The sequence below is a fragment of the Marmota marmota genome, unplaced genomic scaffold (genome assembly GCF_001458135.2).
Source record: "Marmota marmota marmota unplaced genomic scaffold, marMar, whole genome shotgun sequence".
NCBI classification, from domain to species: domain Eukaryota; kingdom Metazoa; phylum Chordata; class Mammalia; order Rodentia; family Sciuridae; genus Marmota; species Marmota marmota.
In genome coordinates this window covers 24,544,534-24,566,540 of record NW_026000221.1, presented here as the reverse complement: position 1 = coordinate 24,566,540, position 22,007 = coordinate 24,544,534, and the positions used below count along the sequence as shown (strand labels likewise).

The window sequence follows — 22,007 nt, the reverse complement described above, 5'->3', positions numbered from 1 at the left end:
TAAACATCACTAATAACAAAGGACAAATATCCCCTGTAATTGTCATTTTATTTAAATTTTTTTTTTTTTCTGGAGCCTTGCACCATGGCACGCTCCTATAATCCCAGAAGTTTGGGAGGCTGAGTGAGGCAGGAGAATCTTGAGTTCAAAGCCAGCTGGTCACAGCAAAAGAGAGGCACTAATCAGCAACACAATGAGACAAAATAGGGTTGGGGATGTGGCTCAGTGGTCTAGTGCCCCTGAGTTCAATACCTGGTACCCCCCCATCCCAAAATGTTTCTGAGTGCATTTTAATTATTTTGGTCACTGTCATCAAGAGTTAAATGTGAATAGCTATGGGTGAGAATTATTGTGGTAAAAATATTAGATGTTAAATCAGAGGAGAAATTTTTTAATCAGTGAAATGGCTCCCCATTGCCTCTAGGATAAAGTTCAGATTTCTTAACATGGCTAATAAAAGTCCTGGGTATGTGACCTCGGCTGACCTCTTGGTTTCTCTATTTGGCTAATAGTACGTTCTGGCCACAACAAACCATGAATAGTTCCCAAAATGCTATGTCCTGTCTCAACTATGGGCACTTCTGCAGTTTCTTCTGTGCTCTTGCCCCATTTTAAGGTACACTGCAAGAGAAAGAAGGGATTTTAAAAACTGTTTCACACACTAATAGGTGTCAAGTTTACTGGCAGGACAGTAGTTTAACTTTATTTGGCTCTATAATTCATCTTTAAGGTAGACAGCACTAAAGTTAAAAGATTTTATTATTGTTGTTTATTTTTAATAGATGAAAACAAAAATTATGCGATCTTCTCAAGTTCACACAGCTAGAAGTTCATAGGGCCAGGTCTCAGGACCTGACTTTCTGTGTGTGTGTGTGTGTGTGTGTTTTGTGTATTTTAAATTAATAGTCTAATTCCTATGTAATCAATCATTTTAACAAAAATTTTTTGTGTGCTTACTATGGTAGTCAGCAAAGTGAGGATACAAAAATGATAAGAAGTTTTTTTCTCCAAGGCCCTAAAGTCTATTAGAAAGAAAATATAAATTGTTACAATGCAGTGTGATTTCTGGTATGCATAGAGTATTAGACTTGGGTCTTGAGTCAAAAGGCCTTCTGTGGGAGTTAAATCTTAAATCTGAGTTTTCCCTAGGCAAAGACTTGAAATTGTTATGAGTAGTTGATAAAGTAAAAGTTAATGTGACATAGATTTAAGATCATTTAAAAATGTTAAAGAGATAATGTATAGAGGACAAAATAATGTGGTAGGGATAAATTTTTTTTTTTTTTTGTGGTGCTGGGGATTGAACCCAGGGCCTTATGTGTGCAAGGCAAGTACTCTACCTACTGAGCTATAGCTACAGTCCCTCAATGGTTATTTTATATGAGATAAAACTATTAATTTTTAGAACTTATTAGGAAGACTAATTCATTTAGTAGAAAAAACATTAGGGATATATTTGGAGAGTATAGAAATGTCTTAGAACAAAAGCAACTATTATAATTGGGGAAAGTCAATTTATAATGAGGTTTGTATATATAATTTCTGTTATAGAATACATATTCAATTTTTTTTTATTCCTGAGACCCATCTCAAATATTACCTCATCTCTATGCATTTCCTGACTTTTCCCAAGCGTGATTAATTAGTATTTAATCTATGCTTCAATAATACAGTGTTTTGTATATTTCTCTGTTAAGGCATCTATCACAGTATTTGTGTTTTCTTCCCTTCTAGATGATGAGTTGTTTAGGAGGTAGAAACTCTGTCCTATTGGTATTTGAATCTATCTTGTATAATCATCACAATTGGCATTGACTAAATGTAGAAATGAAGATAGATAATTTTAATACTAAATTCTTGTCTCAATCTTTGATAAATTCTGTCCCTCAGATATACTGTTTTAATGTGCATGGTTGATTATGTTTCCTACATCAGTGTTCCAACTTATATTTCTGCCTTTATTTTACATTACTTTTCTCCCTTTGTATGCCCTTTGCAATGGATACACTGTTTTCTAAACATGTATTTATTGCTGGTATTTCTTTGTTCGTGAATACTTTGGGCTTTCTTTCCTATTCCTTTATAAGGATCCCTTCAAACACTATGTGTTCAAAGATACTTGACAACTAGCCAAGTATGTTCTCTTACTTTCATAAATAACTTTACAGATGACCTTATGACTCTCAGGCCATATTTACCATATTTTATTCAGTATATAATATGTTTTTGTTAATTCCTTTTCTTTTTCCCTCCCCCATAAAGAGTCTCGATTTCCTGAGGGCAGGGATTTTTTTGTTTGTGTAAAGATGCTTTGGATGTAATTGGACTATCCATAAACATGTGCTTAATTAAATAATAACTTAAAGTTAGATTGACATAATATTTTTATGAAGTTGGAAACTGGTAGTCATTTTACTAGAATTAAGACAATAGATCATAAAAGAGGAATTTAAATGACAATTTTGTCAGTTGTAGAATAAACTGTTCAAACCAGAAAACATGGCTCACTGGATTTTTCTGTGCATTTTTTATTTATAGTTTGTGGTGTTGTTGTTGTGTGTGTGTGTGGTTGTTAAAGTAAGTTTGATTACTTTTTTTTTCTTTTTTGTATTTTATTCAGTAGACAAATTAATTGGGATATTCCAAAATGACAGCACTTGGCTGATGAATGATGTAAAATTATCTCAACAGTGATTTCCTTCCAAAAATAAAAGACACCTGGTGCTGACAATTTTTGATTTCAGAGGTTCTGCAAGGTAATTTGGTTGTTTTCTTAGTGTTCTCAATTTTTTTAATGTCTTCTAGATCATTTTATCTAGTGTCTTTGTGATTTATATATTATGCTGTTTCTGTTACCTCATTTCTCAATTTTTTTTTTTTTTTTTTTTTGTCTTTGAATTTTGAAGACCTCATTGCCAACATGTTTTTTCAGGAAAGAATAAAAATAAGTATGTGTCTTCTTTAAAAAAAAAAAACAACAAACAATTTCCTTCTAATATCATTAAAATTTTCAAACATAAAACAAAGTGTAAAAGATTTTATAGTGGACACCTATGTATTCACCATCTAGATTTTACTGTTTGCATAATTACTGTACTTTTCTTATCAACTTATTACCCATTTTCCTATCCACTTGTCCTTTTTTTTTTTTTTTAGAGAGTGAGAGAGAGAGACAGAGAGAGAGAGAATTTTTTTTTTTAAATATTTATTTTTTAGTTTTCGGCGGGCACAACATCTTTGTTTGTATGTGGTGCTGAGGATCGAACCTGGGCCACAGGCATGCCAGGCGAGCGCGCTACCGCTTGAGCCACATCCCCAGCCCTCCACTTGTCCTTATATTGTATATTAGATCTCTGGACTTTTTCATCCTACATTATCTGCTCTATTGTATCCTTTGAACTACAGCTTTCCATTTCCTTCCCCTGTCTCCCCATCACCACTGTTCAGTATTCTGTCTCCACCACTTTGATTACTATCTGTCACATATTAAATATGTATCTTCTACTAGTATAGTATTTGTGTCTGTGTTCATTTTCTGACATTTGATGTTCCTTCTCTGTGCTTACCTTTATCCGAGCACACATAACATGTATTAGCAATGATCTATTTACTGTGTTCCCTTCAGAGGTCAGTTATTTATCATCTTAGTACCTGAAGTTATTGATGAATAAATATTTATTGGATGAATAAATAAATGTTTTCTTAATTAAAATTGCCACTTGTAGTAAACTTCTGGTAGAAAACACTTTCTGTTTTAGCTGATCTCCCATAATGTACAGAAATTCACATAGTGCCTCCAGTTCTTTCATATATAGAATATTACTCTGGCATATCGTGAATATCCAGAATAGTATGTATGTATGTATGTATGTATGTATTTATATTGGAGATTGAACTCAGGGGTGCTCTACCAGTGAGTTAATATTTCCATTTCTTTTTATTTATTCATTCATTTTCATTTTGAGATAGGGTATTGCTAAGTTGCTGAGGCTGGGCTTAAACTTGGAATCCTCCTGTAATCCTAAATCACTAGGATTACAGATGCACACCACCATACTCAGCTTCAGAATAGTCTTTTTAAAATTCTTTTATTTTTGCTGGGTGTGTTAACACATGTCTGTAATCTTAGTTACTTGGCAGGCTGAGGTAGAAGGATTGCAAGTTGAAGGCTAGCATAAGCAACTTAGTGAGACTCTGTCTCAAAAAAACAAAACAAAACAAAACAAAAACCATGGGGCTGTAGTTCAATGGTAGAGGGCCCCTAGGTTCAATCCCCAGTATCACCAAATAACTAACTAAAAAAAATTTTAAGTGTCATAGTTTAATGCAGCATTTTTCTTTTTTTTTTTTTTTTAAAGAAACATGTCTCTTTTATTTTTTATTTTTGTTTGAGAGAGAGAGAGAGAGAGAGAGAGAGAGAGAGAATTTTTTAATATTTATTTTTTAGTTCTCGGCGGACACAGCATCTTTGTTTGTATGTGGTGCTGAGGATCGAACCGGGGCCGCACGCATGCCAGGCGAGCGCGCTACCACTTGAGCCACATCCCCAGCCCAAATGCAGCATTTTTCTTCATCTTATATCAACTAATGATGTACTTTATAATCAACTGGTGACATACTGGATTTCATAACTTCCATTGTGCTTTTTTAAAATATGTTCCATTTGATAAATAATCATCCATTTATATAAAATCAGAAGGCATTGCTTTTCTGATTTAATTGCTCAGGTATACATAGATGTTCCCTAGTCAAAGTGTCTGAAGCTGAATATGAAGAGCTACCATTTTGGGACCATGAACTACCATTTTGGAAAGGGGGGTACCAGGGATTAAGCTCAAGGGCACTCGACCACTGAGCCACATACATAGCCCTGTTTTATATTTTATCAGACAGGGTCTCACCAAGTTGCTTAGCACCTTGATAAATTGCTGAGGCTGTCTTTGAACTCTAGATCCTCCTGCCTCAGCCTCCAGAGCTGCTGGGATTATAGGTGTGTGCCACCACACCTAGCTTTGAACTACCATATTGGCTAATGCTTTGTTCTGGGAACACAGTCTTCCATCTATTTGGTCTCACAATGGTAAAATCTGGAAAAATAATTTTTTTTTTTTTTTTTTTTTTTTTGGTGATTCTGGGGATTGAACCCAGGGCTTTGAGCATGCAAGACAAGCATTCTACCAACTGAACTATAACCTCAGCCATGGAAAAATAATTTCTTCTTTTTCTATATTTTACATTTTCTAAAATGATGTTTATAAAAGCACATGAGTATCATTGTGATTGTTAATATGTTAATTTCTAGGTAAAATTAATCTGGGTTTGGTAGTTTTTATTCCTCAGTTTTTAAAAGCATTTCTACATTTAAATAGTGAACAAAAATTTTGCTTAGGAGCTGGGTAGGGCAGCACATGCTTGTAGTCACAGTGACTCAGGAGGCTGAGGCAGAAAGATCAAAAGTTTGACCCAGTCTGGGTAAGTTAGCGAGACCCTGTCTCAAAATTTAAAAAAATAAAAAAGGTTTAAAGATGGTACGTCTGTGATAGAGGGCCCCTGGGTTCAATCCCTAGTGCTGCCAAATATATGCATATACATATACATATACATATAAATTTCCTATTTCATGTATGTGTGTGTGTGTTTTTTTTTAATAAACTCAAATGTACAAGAGTAAATACCTTTATTTGTGGTTCTCCATGCAAGACAGTCGGGATAGAATAAAAATTATCTGTATTAAGAACATTTAGAATGATGCAAACCTAAACAATAATAGCTATTTAATATTAGCAAGCAATCTATTAGATCCTTTTTACACATAAGTAATATATATGTGTGCCTATATATAAACATATACAGTTAGCCATCTGTAGCTTTGGGTTCTTCATCAAAAGGTTCAATCGACTGAGGATCATATAACATTTACAGTGTATTAGATATTACATGTTGCCTAGAGATGATTTGTATATAATGAATACTTGTGAAGTTTATTAACATGAAAGTACTCAGCTGTTTTACCTGCATTTACTTTTTCTTTCTTTCTTTCTTTTTTTTTTTTTTTTTTTGGTACCAGGGATTGAACACAGGAGCACTTAAGGACTCAGCCATCCCCATCCTTTTTATCTTAATTCAGGGTCTCAGTAAGTTGCTTAGGGCCTTGCTAAATTGCCAAGGCTGGCTATCAACTTGTAATACTCCTGCTTTAGCCTCCCGAGCTGCTGGGATCACAGGTGTGCACCACCACACCAAGCATGCATTTTAAATAAGGGATTTGAGCATCGATGGATTTTGGTATTTCTCCAGGAAAAGATAGGGAATTATGATACCCAGCCCCCTCCTCATATACCAAAGGGCAACTCTATATACATAATTGTTTTTCACATGAGACTATCATAAGACCAATTTAATGCTTAGCTACTATTTTTTCTTCTCAGTGTGACTCTTAGTATTTGTACAGTTTACTAAAAATAATAAGCAACATGTATATTCCAAATGATTCAACAGAATGGCATTGAAGATGGAGTTATAAATTAACCCAATTACAGGAAGATGCTTGCTTTTGCTTCATAGATTTGTAAATTATTTGGCTATAAGGTGGTATTCTATGTAGATGAACAAGGCCATGATAGAAATATGTGTGAATATCTTTCAGCATATTATCTGTGCTGTCAGCTAACCAGATGACTAATTGTGATTTCAGTTTAGGCTACTTTATAATCTCAAGTAGTTTCTCTTCTTGATGCAATTCTACATATACCTTATGAAATAATGGATTTATCTGCTCAAGAGGTTAAACTAAAATATTGCAATGTACTTACTAATCTTAGAAGGTCTGATATCAGCTATGTTAACATATTTTGAGGTGTAAGACATAATTCTTTCTTTTTTTTGCTTTAGCTGGGGATTGAACCCAGGACTTTGTGCATGCTGGGCAATCACTCTACCTACTGAAGTATCTCCCCAGCCCACATAAATATTTTTTACATTGATGAAAAGTGCTGGGGAGTGAAGACCATTTCATGGTATGGGAGAAAGTGCAATGAACTATTTCTAGGTTTACTTTCTTTCATCATAATAAATATGAAGTATAAAAAAGTTATGATTATTTTTCTGGTACTGGTGATAAAACCCAGGGCCTTGAACATGCTAGATAAGTACTGTACCACTTAGCTTTATCCCCAGGCCTATTGCTCTGTGTGTGTGTGTGTGTGTGTGTGTGTGTGTGTGTGTGTAGCGGTTGTCCTGAACATTGAACCTGGGAGCACATTACCATTGGGCTTCATTCCCAGTACTTATTTTTAATTTTGAGACAAGATTGCTGAGTTGCTGAGGCTAGCTTTGAATTTGTGGTCTGCCTCCTTCAGCCTCTTGAATCAGTAAGATTACAGGCATGCACCAGAGTAACCAACTCAGCCCTATTGCTTTAAATGCATTCTTATGTCTACTCTAGGAGATTCCCCCTCCCCTTTTAGGGAATGTTAATGAGTAGTTTGCAATTATTATTCTACAAAAATATTGTACACTTATTTTATGCTTTTAAAGTCATGTATAAGCTTTGTTTATGTAAGTTTAATGAATAATCATTAAATTTAAGTTGTTTTTATTCTTTTTTTTTCCCCTAGGATTCTACATTTGATGACATATTATCTAGAGCAATAATGAACAATGGCCTGTTTTGGATTAGTTGATGAACTTCGGTAATGATCTAATAATATCTACCACAGAGAAGCTAAATATACTCAATTCATAGTGAACAACCCAGATTGTTACTGACTTTTAAAGATGACAGATCCAATGATGGACTTTTTTGATGATGCCAATCTTTTTGGTGAGACCTTAGAAGGTTTATCAGATGATGCATTTGTACAACCAGGACCTGTTTCACTAGTTGATGAATTGAACTTGGGTGCAGAGTTTGAACCTTTGCATATAGACTCATTGAACCATGTTCATGGTACACCAACACATCAGAAGATGACTGATTTTGAACAGTTAAATCAATTTGATACAATGAAATTTCACCAAGTTAATCAGTCTTTTGGTAGCCCAGCTGAACATGTGTTATCACCACACTCTCAGTTTAATTGTTCTCCTATCCATCCCCAAAACCAGCCCAATGGTTTGTTTCCAGATGTGGCAGATGGCAGTCCTATGTGGGGTCATCAGACAGCTACTAACATTTCTAATCAAAATGGATCTCCTTTTCACCAACAAGGACATTCGCATTCTATGCATCAGAATAAAAGCTTTGTGGCACACCATGACTTTGCCTTATTTCAGGCCAATGAACAACAAACACAGTGTACTTCACTACGCTCACAACAAAATAGAAATACTCTTACCCCAGGGCAAAATTCTCTTAGCCAGTCTAAAAATTTTATGGATGTTAATGTTCCTGGTCCTCATAGAGTCAATGTTAACCACCCATCACAAATCACTAATGCATCTACTTCACAACAGTCTCTTTCGATGCAGTTTTCTCAAACATCAAATCCTTCAGTACACTTCCTCAAGTGTAACAATCATCAAGAAGGAAATTTTAATGGACCTTCTCCAAATATGACTTCTTGTTCTGTCAGTAATTCTCAGCAGTTTTCTTCACATTATTCCTTTTCTAGTAATCATATTTCACCCAACAGTCTCCTTCAGTCCTCTGCAGTTCTTGCACCCAATCATGCAAATCAGACTTTATCTGATTTTACTGGAAGTAATTCCTTTTCACCTCATAGGGGAATCAAGCAGGAATCTACTCAGCATATCCTAAACCCCAATGCATCATTGAATTCAAATAATTTCCAAATGTTGCATTCATCACATCCTCAGGGTAATTACAGCAATTCAAAATTATCTCCTGTGCATATGAACTTTCCAGATCCTGTTGACTCAGGAACTCAAATGGGCCATTTCAGTGATCACGTAGAAACTAATGGCTTTTCATCTTTAGAAGACAATTTACTTCATCAAGTGGAGTCTCAACCTGAGCCATTCACAGGACTTGACCCAGAGGACCTCCTTCAGGAGGGTCTGCTTCCGCAATTTGATGAGTCAACATTTGGACAAGATAATTCCAATCATGTTTTAGATCATGACCTTGATCGACACTTTACTTCACATATTGTAGCTCGGCCTTCTGATATGGCTCAAACTCAGTTGCAATGTCAGGCTCGGAGTTGGCATTCATCATTTTCTAATCATCAGCATTTACACGACAGAAATCGCCTGTGTTTACAACGACAGGTATGTAGCTCCTTTGATATTTGGAGTAGAGTGGGATTTTATTCATTGAGTTCGTTTTATTTGTGGCCTATTCAAAATTTCTTAAACTTGGAATTCTATTGATTATGCATATTTTAACATAGGTTTATCTTGCTTTAAAAGTCTTACTGAAAGTGATTCATTGATGTCCTCAAAGCAATAGACTAACTTACGTCTAGAAATTTGTGAGGTTTTAAAACCTTTTTTGTAACTTTTAATTATTAATACCTTTATTGGAAGGTGATTTTACCAAAAATAAAACTTTTAAAACCATAATAAAATAAGAAACAACAGACTGGGAAATTTTTATTGCAGATGTGATGGACATACTGTTGACATTCCTGTAAAAAGCTCATATAAATTGATTACAGATCTTAAAACTGCAGCTGATAACTGGATAAAGCTCATAAATGAAATTCACAAAGTAGGAAATTATATTAGTAAACAACTAGGAAAATGTGCAATTTTAGTAATAATTAATTCAGTGTGGAGTGTGGTTTCATTTTTATCAGTCAAATAAATTTTTAGAATGTTAATGCTTAATGCTTCAAAGTTTTGATGAAATTGGTACTTATGTGGCTTGGTCAATTAAAATAAATATTTTAGAAAGCAATTTGATGGCATATTAGAATAACCTAAACATTTCAAAAGTAGTATACCTGCAGATATTTACCTTACAGTTTTTCTAAGGGACAACTGGAAACAGCATATCCATATTAGATACCTATATTAGATGGTCTAATTTAAGTATTAAAAAGTCTTTGAAAACTAACACTGAAAATATGTTAATGATGAGAGGGAAGCTTAATTCAAAATTATGATCACAGTAAAATGGTTTAGAGAACAGGCTCTGGTTCCAGAGCACATATGTTTGAATCTTAGTTCCTCTTTCTTATGAGTTGTATGACTTTGAGCTAGTTTAATAATTTTTATGTGTCTCTTTTTTCTTGTCTTTACAATAAGAAATAATAGTAGGATCTATCTTGTAAAGCTTTTGAAAGGATTAGCAGTTGCAATGTGTAAGAGTGCTGAGGACTGTGCCTAGCTTATGTTTAAGTACTTAATAAATGTTTTTATAATTACACTTATAGCAATTTGAAAATGTGTACATTAAAAAATACCAGAAGAAATAGTTTGCTTTAGGGTAGTACAGTTACATTTTTCTTCCATTTGTTTTATATAATTTTTGTCATGTTAAGTACATTACTTTTATAATTAAAAATATACTTCATGTAATATTTTACATTTCTGTGAACTCTTGTTAAATTAGGGATTTATAAAACGCTTTAATACCTTGGTTATCTTTGAGACTCTGGACAACAAAATATACCATTGTTCTTGATATTAAAATTTTGAGATCAGTTTTTCATTAGACTTAAAGCATTTAGAAAGAAAGAAAATCCTTATGTTTTCCATAAGGTTTACTTTAGTTGTATTTTTTCCTTCCTTCCTTCCTTCCTTCCTTCCTTCCTTCCTTCCTCCCTCCCTCCCTCCCTCCCTCTCAGGATTGAACCAAGAGACTGAGTGCCCAGCTCTTTTTATTCTTTATTTTAAGACGAGGTCTCACTAAGTTGCTTAGGGCTCACTGAGTTGATTGAGACTGGTCTCAAACTTTGAATCCTCCTGTCTCAGCCTCCCAAATCACTGGGATTACAGGTGTGCATCACCACACCCAGCTTAGTCATATTTCAAAGAGTATTTTCCACATATTTTTTCAAACATCTAGATGGATGTAAAGATACTTAAAAGGTGCTTAAAAACATCTCCCTTCAGGGTCTGGGGCTGTGGCTCAGTGGTAGAGCGCTTGCCTAGCATGCGTGAGGCCCTGGGTTTGAGCCTCAGCAACTCATAAAAATTAAAAAACAAATAAAATAAAGGCATTAAAAAAAAAGAACTGAAATTTCTTAAAAACAAAAACAAAAACAAAAAACAAACTTCCTTCTTGTGACAAGTTGAATATTATGATTCTGCTCCCTCTACTGGAGGAGGATCAAGCCCAGATTGGATTGAATTTAGGTTCATCTATCTACTTTGTATGTAGATTTCTGAGTAGTTTGATTTATCATTTTGTCCACTGAATAATTGAAGTTATGGACCATGAAATTTGTTAACTTTTTAATTTTATTTTTCTAAGGCCTGTTACGATTTTAATTTATCTTTGTGTGTGCATGTGTGTTATGTATCTTAATTCATGCATTTCATTAATGTATTTCTAAAGATGTTTTCCCAGCTTTAGAAAATAGTAGGAACTGTTATAGGTTTGGAATGAAAGGATAGTAAGGTGCAGTCCATTTGGAATACTTTTTTTTGACTACTGAATACTTTTTTTTGACTACGGAATGTCTATTCTCAAGTTTTCTATTTCTTATTAGTGTTAAAGTAATGGATTTTGTAGCCAGGCACCGTGGTGCATGCCTGTAATCCTAGCAGCTCAGGAAGCTGAGGCAGGAGGATTGCAAGTTTAAAGCAGCCTCGGCAATTTATTGAAGCCCTAAGCAACTCAGTGAGAACCTGGTCTCTAAATAAAATACAAAAAGGGTTGGGGATGTGGCTCAGTGCTTGAGTGCCCTGTGTTCAATTCCTGGTACCAAAGAAAAAGTAATGGGTTTTGTTGATTGTAGGAGGTAAAGAGTAGAAATGAAGTGATAAAGAGGGCTATTATGATTATTATTATATATCGCATGTCAAATTTATTTACAGAATTATGGGCATATGGTCTAATAATTTAAAGTATTTATACATGGAATTTATAACAAGTTCTGGCAGAGCATATAAGCTTTTTGCTTATGTAATTTTTGGCATGTTCTGGATGTTTATGGGTACTGACGTTATTTTTTTATTTTTCCAACTTTGGAAATGTGTACTTCAGTACTCAGAAAGCTGACATGTTATTTTAATAAGGTGTTCTTATCAGATTCTAAAGATTTTTTTTTCTGAGGTTTATTATCAGGTTTCTTTAACTATTTCTCTTCAAGAATTTTATGTCAGGCTAAATTGGCATTACTACATATGGAAGTTTAGAGATTTAAAAATAATAGTTACAATTTTTAGTTTATCAAAAACAATTGAGTCATTTTGTTATAGTGTAAATAAGATATTGTTTAATCTTCTGATTGAAAAATCACTGATGCCTTTCTTCAGAATTCTAGAAAACTGTGTTGAGAATGTTGGATGTTCAGTGAATAATTCTAAGCCTTAACTTTTCTTATTCCTCAAGTGCAGTAGAGGGATTGTAGGTAAAATTTCAAATATTTTAGAGTACCTGACATCTGTATCAATTGTTAAAACAGTGAGTATGACTGAGATGACCTCTCTAGAATTTGACTCTAGAATTTTACCACTTAAAAATTTGACTCTAGGACTGGGGATATAGCTCAGTTGCTAGAGTATTTACCTTGCATGCACAAGGCGCTGGGTTCAATCCCCAGCACTCCTCAAAAAAAAAAAAAAAGACTCTAGAATGTTACCACTTAATAGAAGAGAGAAGGTGCCCTGATGCTTAAGGGAAAAGGCTTGAGGATGAGGTGGGTAAAAAGGTATCACAAATGCTTTTCTAAATGTTAGCATGAACCAGCTGTAGCATAGAGAAAATACTATCTTAACTCTAATTTTTGGAGCAATGGAATTTTGAGAGAATAACACTAAACTTTTCATTGTTGTTTTCTGACATTTTCTACTGTTTTGTAACACACAATCTTTAGTTTTTGTCCTTTTCTTTAAAAGTAGAAACAATGTATTGAGCAGTATGTGGTTTTTCAATGTTTGTATATTAAATTTAGTATAAAAGTTCTATAGCAATGAAACATGGGATGACTAACAAGAGGAAATAGAATTTTAGGTGCTCACTTTAATACTTTGAGGTTTTTTCTCTGAAGGTAGAGAAGCTTATTACTTAATATTTTAATTAATTTTTGTTTGTTTTGTTTGTTTGTTTGTTTTGGTACTGGGGATTGAACCCAGGGGCACACAACCACTGAGTCACATCCCCAGCCTTTTTTTTTTTTTTTTAATATCTTTTATTTATTTATTTATTTATTTATTTATTTATTTATTTATTTATGTGGTGCTGAGAATCGAACCCAGGGCCTCACACATACTAGGCGAGCGCTCTACCGCTGAGCCACAACCCCAGCCCATCCCCAGTCTTTTTATATTTCATTTAGAGACAGGGTCTTGTGAAGTTTTATTGGAGCTTTGCTAAGTTGCCAAGGCTGGCTTTGATCTTAGAAGCCTCCTGCTTCAGCCTCCCCAACTGCTGAGATTTCAGGCATGCTCCAGCATGCCTGGCTATTAATTTTATTATTATTATTATTTTTCAGTTCTAGGATTGATCTGAGGGCTGTTTATCACTGAGCTATCTTTTTAATTTTTAATTTAAGACAAGATCTGTAAGTTGCCCAGGTTGATCTTGAATTTGAGCTCCTTCTGCCTTACTCAGCCTTCTAAATCACTGGAATTACAGGTGTGTATCACAGCACCTGGCTATTACTTATAAACTTAAAAAACAACTTAAAGACAGGCTTAGGTAGCTTTTATAAGGCATATTTTAAAGATACTCTTTTTTTTTTTTAACTTGTAGTATCGTTATCAAAAGGTATCTATTGTTGACATTTAAAAAATCTTGTCTCTCTTCCTTGTCCCTTACCTCCATGGTTTTGCATTTTTAAGAAACCAAGTTGGGAACATAGAATTTGTACTTCTTTTTGGCAGATTGCTTTTTAACCTTCTAGTCAATATGTTACATACACTTTTTACGCTATTAACATTTTTTTTAAACGATTTTGAATCTCTGAATAGTTTGCCATTTTAAGGTTGCTAAATTATAGTATATAGTAGGTATATAGTATATAGTAGTATATAGTATATAGTAAGGTTATTACCAAGTTGTTGGAAAATCTGAATTAAGGTTATTAAAATATCTTCATATTTTCTTGCATATATTATCATAATAATTGAATTTAAATTAAGTGTGTATTAATAATGAATTACAGTATCTAATAGATACAGCATTTACTTTCTACCAAGCACTGCTCTAAATTATTGTGATTTTTTTTTTATTTGGTTTGTTTTTGTCTTATAACAGGGATTGAACCCAGTGGTGCTTAACCAGTGAGCTACATCCCCCCGCTCTTTTTCATATTTTATAGACAGGGTCTCACTGAGTTACTTTAGGACCTCACTAAGTTGCTTTGAACTCATGATCCTTCTGTCTCAGCCTCCCAAGCTGCTGGGATTACAAGCGTGCCACCCCNTGTGTGTGTGTGTGTGTGTGTGTGTGTGTATGTGTGTGAATCTCACATTTTCTTTACCCATTCATCTGTTGAAGGGCACCTATGCTGGTTCCGTAGTTTAGCTATTGTGAACTGAGCTGCTGTAAACAGTGATGTGGCTGTGTAACTGTAGTATGCTGATTTTAAGTCCTTCAGGTATAAACCGAGGAATGGGATAACTGGGTCAAATGGTGGTTTAATTCTAAGTTTTCTGAGGAATCTCTATACTGCTTTCCAGAGTGGTTGCACCAATTTTCAGTCCCACTAGAAATTTAGGGGTGTACATTTTCCCCACATCCTTGCCAACATTTATTGTTACTTGTCTTCTTGATAGTTGCCCATCCTGACTGGAGTAAGATGAAATCTCAGTGTAGTTTTAATTTGCACTTCTTTAACTGCTAGAGATGTTGGACATTTTCTTTTTCAGTTGGTTTTTCAGTTAAAATAGACCAGATTTTGTTTTTAACATTTCTGTCAAATCTTCTAGATTATACAGTGTTCTATTTTAATTGAGAAATTGGAGAATGTTAGCTAGTTCTGAAATTTCTTGATTATTAAACTATTTGTACGATTTTACATTAAAGAAAAGGTAAACTCTACACTGTCTCCCAGGATTCAGAGTAACAGAAGCTTGATTGTTAACAATAACTGTAAGGCTATTGACTTTAAAGTATGAGCTTTCATACTTAGGGGTAAGAGATGAACAGGAAATAAATTTGAATGGCGGGGCAACTGGAGGACTAACAATTGGTAAGGAATTTGTGGATTAGTATGCTATGTGAAGTGTTTGAGATTCAAACCAAACTTCAAAGAAGTTCTACCAAAATTTCATGACACTAAATTTTATTGATGGGGCTTACTCTCAAATACTGTAGGCCTACTTGTTTATTTATAATTAAGTAAATTTAAAACAATGTTTTGCAATCTATAGATTCATTGGATTTTATTCCTCTTATTGTAACAGAAATGAAAAGCTGTTTTTGAATATTAAAATATGAGTGACCAGGTTTCTCTACTTAGATAAATGGACTGAGATTATTTTAAATTGAGGAAATGTTTTAATATGAAATGCGATGGTATGCACATAATTAAGAAACATGGACTATAGTTTTTATTTTTATTTATTTATTTTTTAGAGAGTGAGAAAGAGTAAGAGAGAGGGAGAGAGAGAGAGAGAGAATTTTTTTTAATATTTATTTTTTAGTATTTGGCGGACACAACATCTTTGTCTGTATGTGGTGCTAAGGATCTAACCCGGGCCGCACGCATGCCAAGCGAGCGCGCTACCGCTTGAACCACATCCCTAGCCCCGACTATAGTTTTTAATTACCAGTAAATAAAATCATTTGCTATGGTCAACTATGCAAATAATTATCTTCTTCTTTTTTTTTTTAAAGAGAGAGAGAAAAATTTTTTTTAATATTTATTTTTTAGTTTTCGGTGGACACAATGTCTTTGTTTGTATGTGGTGCTGAAGTTCGAACCCGGGCCGCACGCATGCCAGGCAAGGGCACACCACTTGAGCCATGTCCCCAGCCCCAATATCTTCTAATTACAAATAAAGGGGCTGAGGTTGTGTCTCGGCGGTGGAGCACTTGCCTAGCATTGGTGAGACCATGGGTTTGATCCTCAGCACCACATAAAAATAAATAAATAATATAAAGGTATTGTGTCCAACTACAACTAAAAAATAAAAATACTTAAAAAAAAGAACCAATAAAGATTAGGATACTTCTCCTGGGCGCTGTGGCTCATGCCTATAATCCTACCAGCTTGAGGGCCGAGGCAGGAGGATCATGAGTTCAGAGCCAGCCCTCAGCAAGTTAGTAAGGCCCTAAGCAACTCAGCTAGACCCTGTCTCTAAATAAAATATACAAAGGGCTGGAGATGTGGCTCAGTGGTTGCATGCCCCTGGGTTCAATTCATCTATGTGAGGCTTTTAAGTGCATGTCAGCACCATTCTGATATTTATCAATAATGATATGGTTATCAAACAAGCATATCTAGTGAGTGTGTTACAAGTTTCTCAAGTTTCTTTCTTTTTTAAAATATTTATTTTTCAGGTGTAGATGGATACAACACAATGCCTTTATTTTTAGGTGGTGTTGAGGATTGAACCCGGGTCCCACCCATGCTAGACAAGCGCTCTACCGCTGAGCTACAATCCCAGCCCCAAGTTTCTTATTTTAAAATTTTAATTTGTAGCTGAACGTGGGCATAAGTAAAATACATTTGTCATTAAAGTTTTTCAGAACAGTAATTATGATGTAGTAATTTGTGTATTTAAGCAAAAATTAGAATGATTACATGAAAGTTAGTTATAGGAATGAGCAGACCAGATGGGCATCAGGGTGGCACACACCTGTAATCCCAGCTACTTGGGAGGCTGAGGCAGAAGGACCATAAGTTTGAGGCCAGACTCAGCAACATTGTAAGGTCCTACACAACTTAGCATGATCCTGACTTGAAATAAAAATAAGAAGGGCTGGGGGGATGTGATTTAGTGGTTAAGCATCCCTGGGTTCAGTTCCTGGTACCACCACAAATTTAAGAAAAAAGGATTGAGCAGACCAATGTCATAAATGGTAGAAAAGAATAAAAGAATTTTTGCTTGGCCACTATTTAAATTATTTTTAAATAGCTTAGCTGTACTTCTGAGAGTATTAAATTTGGTTTACTGTGGGCAAGTCAAATGCTTTTAAAAACATTTTTCAGTACCTAAGAGAAACTTAATGTCTGAGCCTCATTCTACAAGTTAACATTTAACACTATTTAATTTCTTTCAATAGTAATAATCTTTAAAAAGTTGTTGAGGTTGAGTGTCTTTGATTAAAAATAGTAAAACACATATTTTCCCATGTATGATTAATTAAGCATTATAATTTCATGTTTAATCATATCAGTATTTGCTTTTACTGTAGATAGTTCATGGATTTTTAAGACTTTTTCATTTAATTTATTTTATTTCATTTGGTATGGGGGATTGAACCCAGGGACATTTTACCACCTAGCTACATCCCCAGCCCTTTTAAATTTTTTATTTTGAGACAGGTTTCACTAAGTTGCTTAAGCCCACTCTATGTTGCTGAGGCAAACCTCAAACTTGCAGTCCACCTGTCTTAGCCTCTTGTGACCTTGGGTTTACAGTAAAGGCCACCACGCTCAGCTTTAATGATTTTATTTTTAATTGATTAGTTTGATTTATTACAATGTCAGAAGAAGCTTTTTTTTTTTTTCTCCTTTCTTTTTTTTTTTTGTGGTACTGGGGATTTAAACCCAGGGGCACTTTACCAGTGGGCTACATTTCCAGACTGTTTTTTCTTTTATTTTGAGGCAGGGTCTTAAGTTGCAGCCTCACAGCCTCAGCCTTCCAAGTTTCTAGGATTATTGGCATATGCCACTGTGCCCAGCTAGAGCATTCTATTTTGAAGACACTCATCTAAATTGAGTCTGGAAAGAGTATTGATAAAGAGTCTTCATGTGGGTTTACTACAATTTGTGTTATCATTTTGATTGTATGTTTGAGTTAAAGGTTTCTTGCATTCTAGGTGAATCAGTTTTTTTCCCCACATTTTTAATTATTGAAGCTACATCTCCAGCCTTTTTATTTTTTATTTCAAGATATTCTTGGTAAATTGCTCAGTTTGGCCTCAAAGGTGAGATCTTCCTGCCTCATCCTACCTAGTTGTAGGGATGATAGGTATGTGCCACCACACCTAACACATCTTTTATTTTTAGAAAAACTCTTCATTGATCAGACTTCACTACTTATTTAAATATGCATAGGAATTTGAACTGAAGAAAAAAAGATATCTAGCCTAAATAAGTGACAAAGTAAATTTAATTTTTATAATTTTTTTTCCAGTACTAGGAATTGTACCCAGAGGCCCTCTAGCACTGAGCTACATTCAGCACTTCTAATTTTTTTTTTTTTTTTTGGCAATGCTAGGGATTAAATCCATGGCCTTATGCATGCTAGAAAAGGACTCTACCACTGAGCCACATCCCAAGCTTGCTATTTTTATTTTTTATTTTGAGACAGGGTCTCACTAAATTGGTGAAGCTCACAAACTTGCCATCTCCTGCCCCAATCTTCTAAGTCACTGGGTTACAGGTGTGCGCTATCCATACCTGGCTAGGTTTTATAACTAAATAAGGTTTCATAATACATGTCCTTAATTCTATTAATAAGTTAAACATTTTAGAAAACTTTGTCATTATATTTATTATGTGGAATTGGAAATCCCCAATAAGATCAATTATTTCAAAGTTAATACCATGTATGATTATTTAAGTATATTCATAAGTATATCCTGGAGACTAGCTAATTTGTAAAGTTAGATATTAACTAGCTTTCAGTTTGGTTTAGGAACACAGATTTTTCTTGTTAGTTTTGTTTTTGCAGTACTTGGGATCAAACCAGTCCTCTATGCATGCTGTACAGGAGTACCCTACAGGAGTACAACTAAGTCATATCCCAGCCCAGGATGCAAATTCTTTTTAACAATTACAATTAATACCCATCCGTCTATATAACTTTTTTACACTATTAGAATTAAAGTGATTTTGCCATTTAAAAATATCAGTTTCTAAAAACTAAAAACAAAAGTATCCATTTCTAGACAAGATTTTGCACAAATTAACCTGTATATTAAATGTAGCAGTGCAAAAGCAGAAAAGTGTAGAAGGTAGTATAGAAATACCCATAAACTCACCATTTAGGTTTAAGTAACTTTGTTCCAACTAGATTTTCTTAAAGAAATAAAATATTGTAAATAACCCTTGAAACCCCTATTCCCATTTATTTCCCTTTCCAGAGCAAACCTCTATTTTGATATATGTATCTTTTCACTATGTTTTTGCAACTCCATAGAGGTAGCTGTGTGTTTCTCCCTATCCATAAACATCTGAGGAAGAAAAGGGAAAGAATGGAGAGGAGAATTACTGCAGTTTGTTTATTTAAAAAGAAGAATTTGAAGCAAGTAACTCAAACATTAACATCTATTTAATCTTATTTCATGGTTGTTCATTTATTTTCTTTATGTTAAAAATGTTGTATAATTTAATCTTAACAATAAAACAAAATGGTGGCTTTGGATTTAGGTAGATCTGGGTAGCAGGGGAAAAAAAAACAACTTTTTTTTTTTTTGTATTTTTTTCTTTCTGGCCATGTTACCCTGAGCAAATGTGTTATTATTTTCTAAACTTTAATAGCCTCCTTCATTAAATGTGGATAATATTGGTATTTGTCATATAAGATTGTTTTCTGTTTTAAAGTGAGCTAATCCATGTGGTATTTAGTGTGATACCTCACTAATAATTTTTGATTATCTATTTTTCAAACTTTCAAAAGATTTTTCTATTCTTCATTAATCACCAAAGGATATAGATATGGAACTAAAAGATGTAGACATTTGTATGTAATATTTTGTGACTTCGACAGCTCCTTTTATTTTCTACTTTTTATTATTTGCTATGCTGGGATCAAGCTTAGGCTAGGCAAGTGCTCTACTCTGGGCTACACATGCAGCCCTGTACTGTAATTTTTAAAGAAGAGGAAATACCTTGAATTTAATGAATGGGTAATACTGAGATTTGGAAGGATTTGGGAAGTTAAATGGGTACCATTTGCAAGGCCTTGAATGCCAGGCTAAGGCCAAGTGAAGACTTGGGCAGGCAAAACTCACAATAAAAACTACACTTGATTAATTTGTTTTTTTGTTTGTTTGTTTGTTTGTTTGTTTGCTGTTGTCATTGTTTTGTGGTGGTGGGGGGGATTTATGCCAGGGCTTCTCAAGTGCTGAGGCAAGCATTCTATTACCCCTAAGCTTAACAGTAGAAGCAGTATGACTGCTTTATATAGAGAGGTAGGTCTATAGTTAGTTGGAAAATTTTTTTTAAAAGAATGCAGAAGATATGTATTTTGGATGTATCTAGTGCGAAGTATAAGTGGTGGCTGAAGCTATGGGACAAAGTAATAGAAAATATACAGTGAGAAAACAAGAGTTTGAGAAGAATCTTTGGAAGAAAGAATAACAACAGAATTAAAGAAAGAATAGTTCTGAGGGGCTGGGGATGTGGCTCAAGCGATAGCGCACTCGCCTGGCATGCCTGTGGCCCAGGTTCGATCCTCAGCACCACATACAAACAAAGATGTTGTGTCCACCAAAAACTAAAAAAAAAAAAAAAAATATTAAAAAAAAAAAGAATAGTTCTGAGACTATATTGTCACCTAATCTGTAGGAACAGATTCCAGAGAAAGTGATGAACAACAGTGTCAAAATTAAAACAGAGGGGCTAGGGTTGTGGCTCAGTGGTAGAGTGCTTGCCTAGTATGTATGTGGCGCTGGTTTCGATTCTCAGCACCACATATAAATGAATAAAGTAAAGGTTTGCCAACATCTTAAAAAAAAAGTTAAAACAAATAAGAAATTATTGACTAGCCATGAGAAGTAATTGGTGTCCTGGAAATAAAGATTGTTTTTTTCTTTTTGGTACATTATGGAGGAATAGGAATGAAATCAAAAGAAATTTACAAGCGGTAACAGAATCAGGATATCAGCTATAATCTACTCTTTTGAGATGTCTGATTATGGAAGGACAAAGAAAGAGTAGTAGTCTTGAAAGTCTAAAAGTGAGAAAAGCGTAAGTCGGTATCTTTTTATTTTGGGAGATGGCGGGGTGCAGTACCAGGGATTGAACTCAGTGGAACTCGCCCACTGAGCCACATCCCCAGCACCCCCTCCTTTTTTGTGATATTGGGGATGAACCCATGGCCTTGTGCATATGAGACAAGCACTCTACCAACTGAGCTATATCCCCAGCACCCCCAGTCCTGTTTTGTATTTTAATTTAGAGACAGGGTCTCACTGAATTGCTTAGCACCTTGCTTTTGCTGAGGCTGACTTTGAACTTGCAATCCTCTTGTGTTAGCCTCCTGAGCTGCTTGGGTTTTTGGATTACAGGTGTGGCCACCAAACCTGACATGTCAATGCTCTAAAACATTCAGGATTGAGATATATACAAATATATTCATACAAATAATGTTAGAGTTGAAGGCTTTTGAGTACTATTTTGGCAAACTTAGATGTATTTATTAAAGAAACTAATTTTGGTTTTTTGAAGCAGACTTTATCATAGAATAAGTTATAACTTTAAGTTTGACCTAAAGATTTATGTAGAAAGGTCTTTATGGGTGAATTGGCTTTTGTTTTTAGCAGTTCTGGAGGTTGGACCCAGGGACACTACCCCTGAGCTAATACCCAGCCTTTTTAATTTTAATATTTTTAAATTTTGAAATAAGAGTTTCACTAAATTGTTGAGATTGGCCTTGAACTTGCTGTGAGTCCTCCTGCCTCAGCCTCTTGAGTTATTGAGGTTACAAGTATGTGCCACTATATGTGGCTCCTTGGTGGGAGAATTGCTTGGTATTTACATGATTTAAATAAAGAACATACTAGAGCAAAAAAAAAAAAGTGTGTATATATA

General features: G+C 34.5%; 1 protein-coding gene across 13 annotated transcripts in view; it reads left to right on the top strand.

The window, feature by feature from the left end:
* Positions 1–22,007, top strand: part of Chd9 (chromodomain helicase DNA binding protein 9) — a 251,656-nt gene that overhangs the window by 101,390 nt on the left and 128,259 nt on the right. For 11 of the 13 annotated variants that reach the window (XM_048792193.1, XM_048792190.1, XM_048792188.1 and 8 more), the window contains exon 2: positions 7,617–9,231. In XM_048792193.1, coding sequence (XP_048648150.1) covers positions 7,777–9,231 — 1,455 coding nt within the window. In that variant the 5' untranslated portion in view covers positions 7,617–7,776. Of the gene's footprint in view, positions 1–6,876; positions 7,017–7,616; positions 9,232–22,007 lie in introns of those variants that run through there. The other 2 variants (XM_048792187.1, XM_048792199.1) reach the window with 2 other exon arrangements.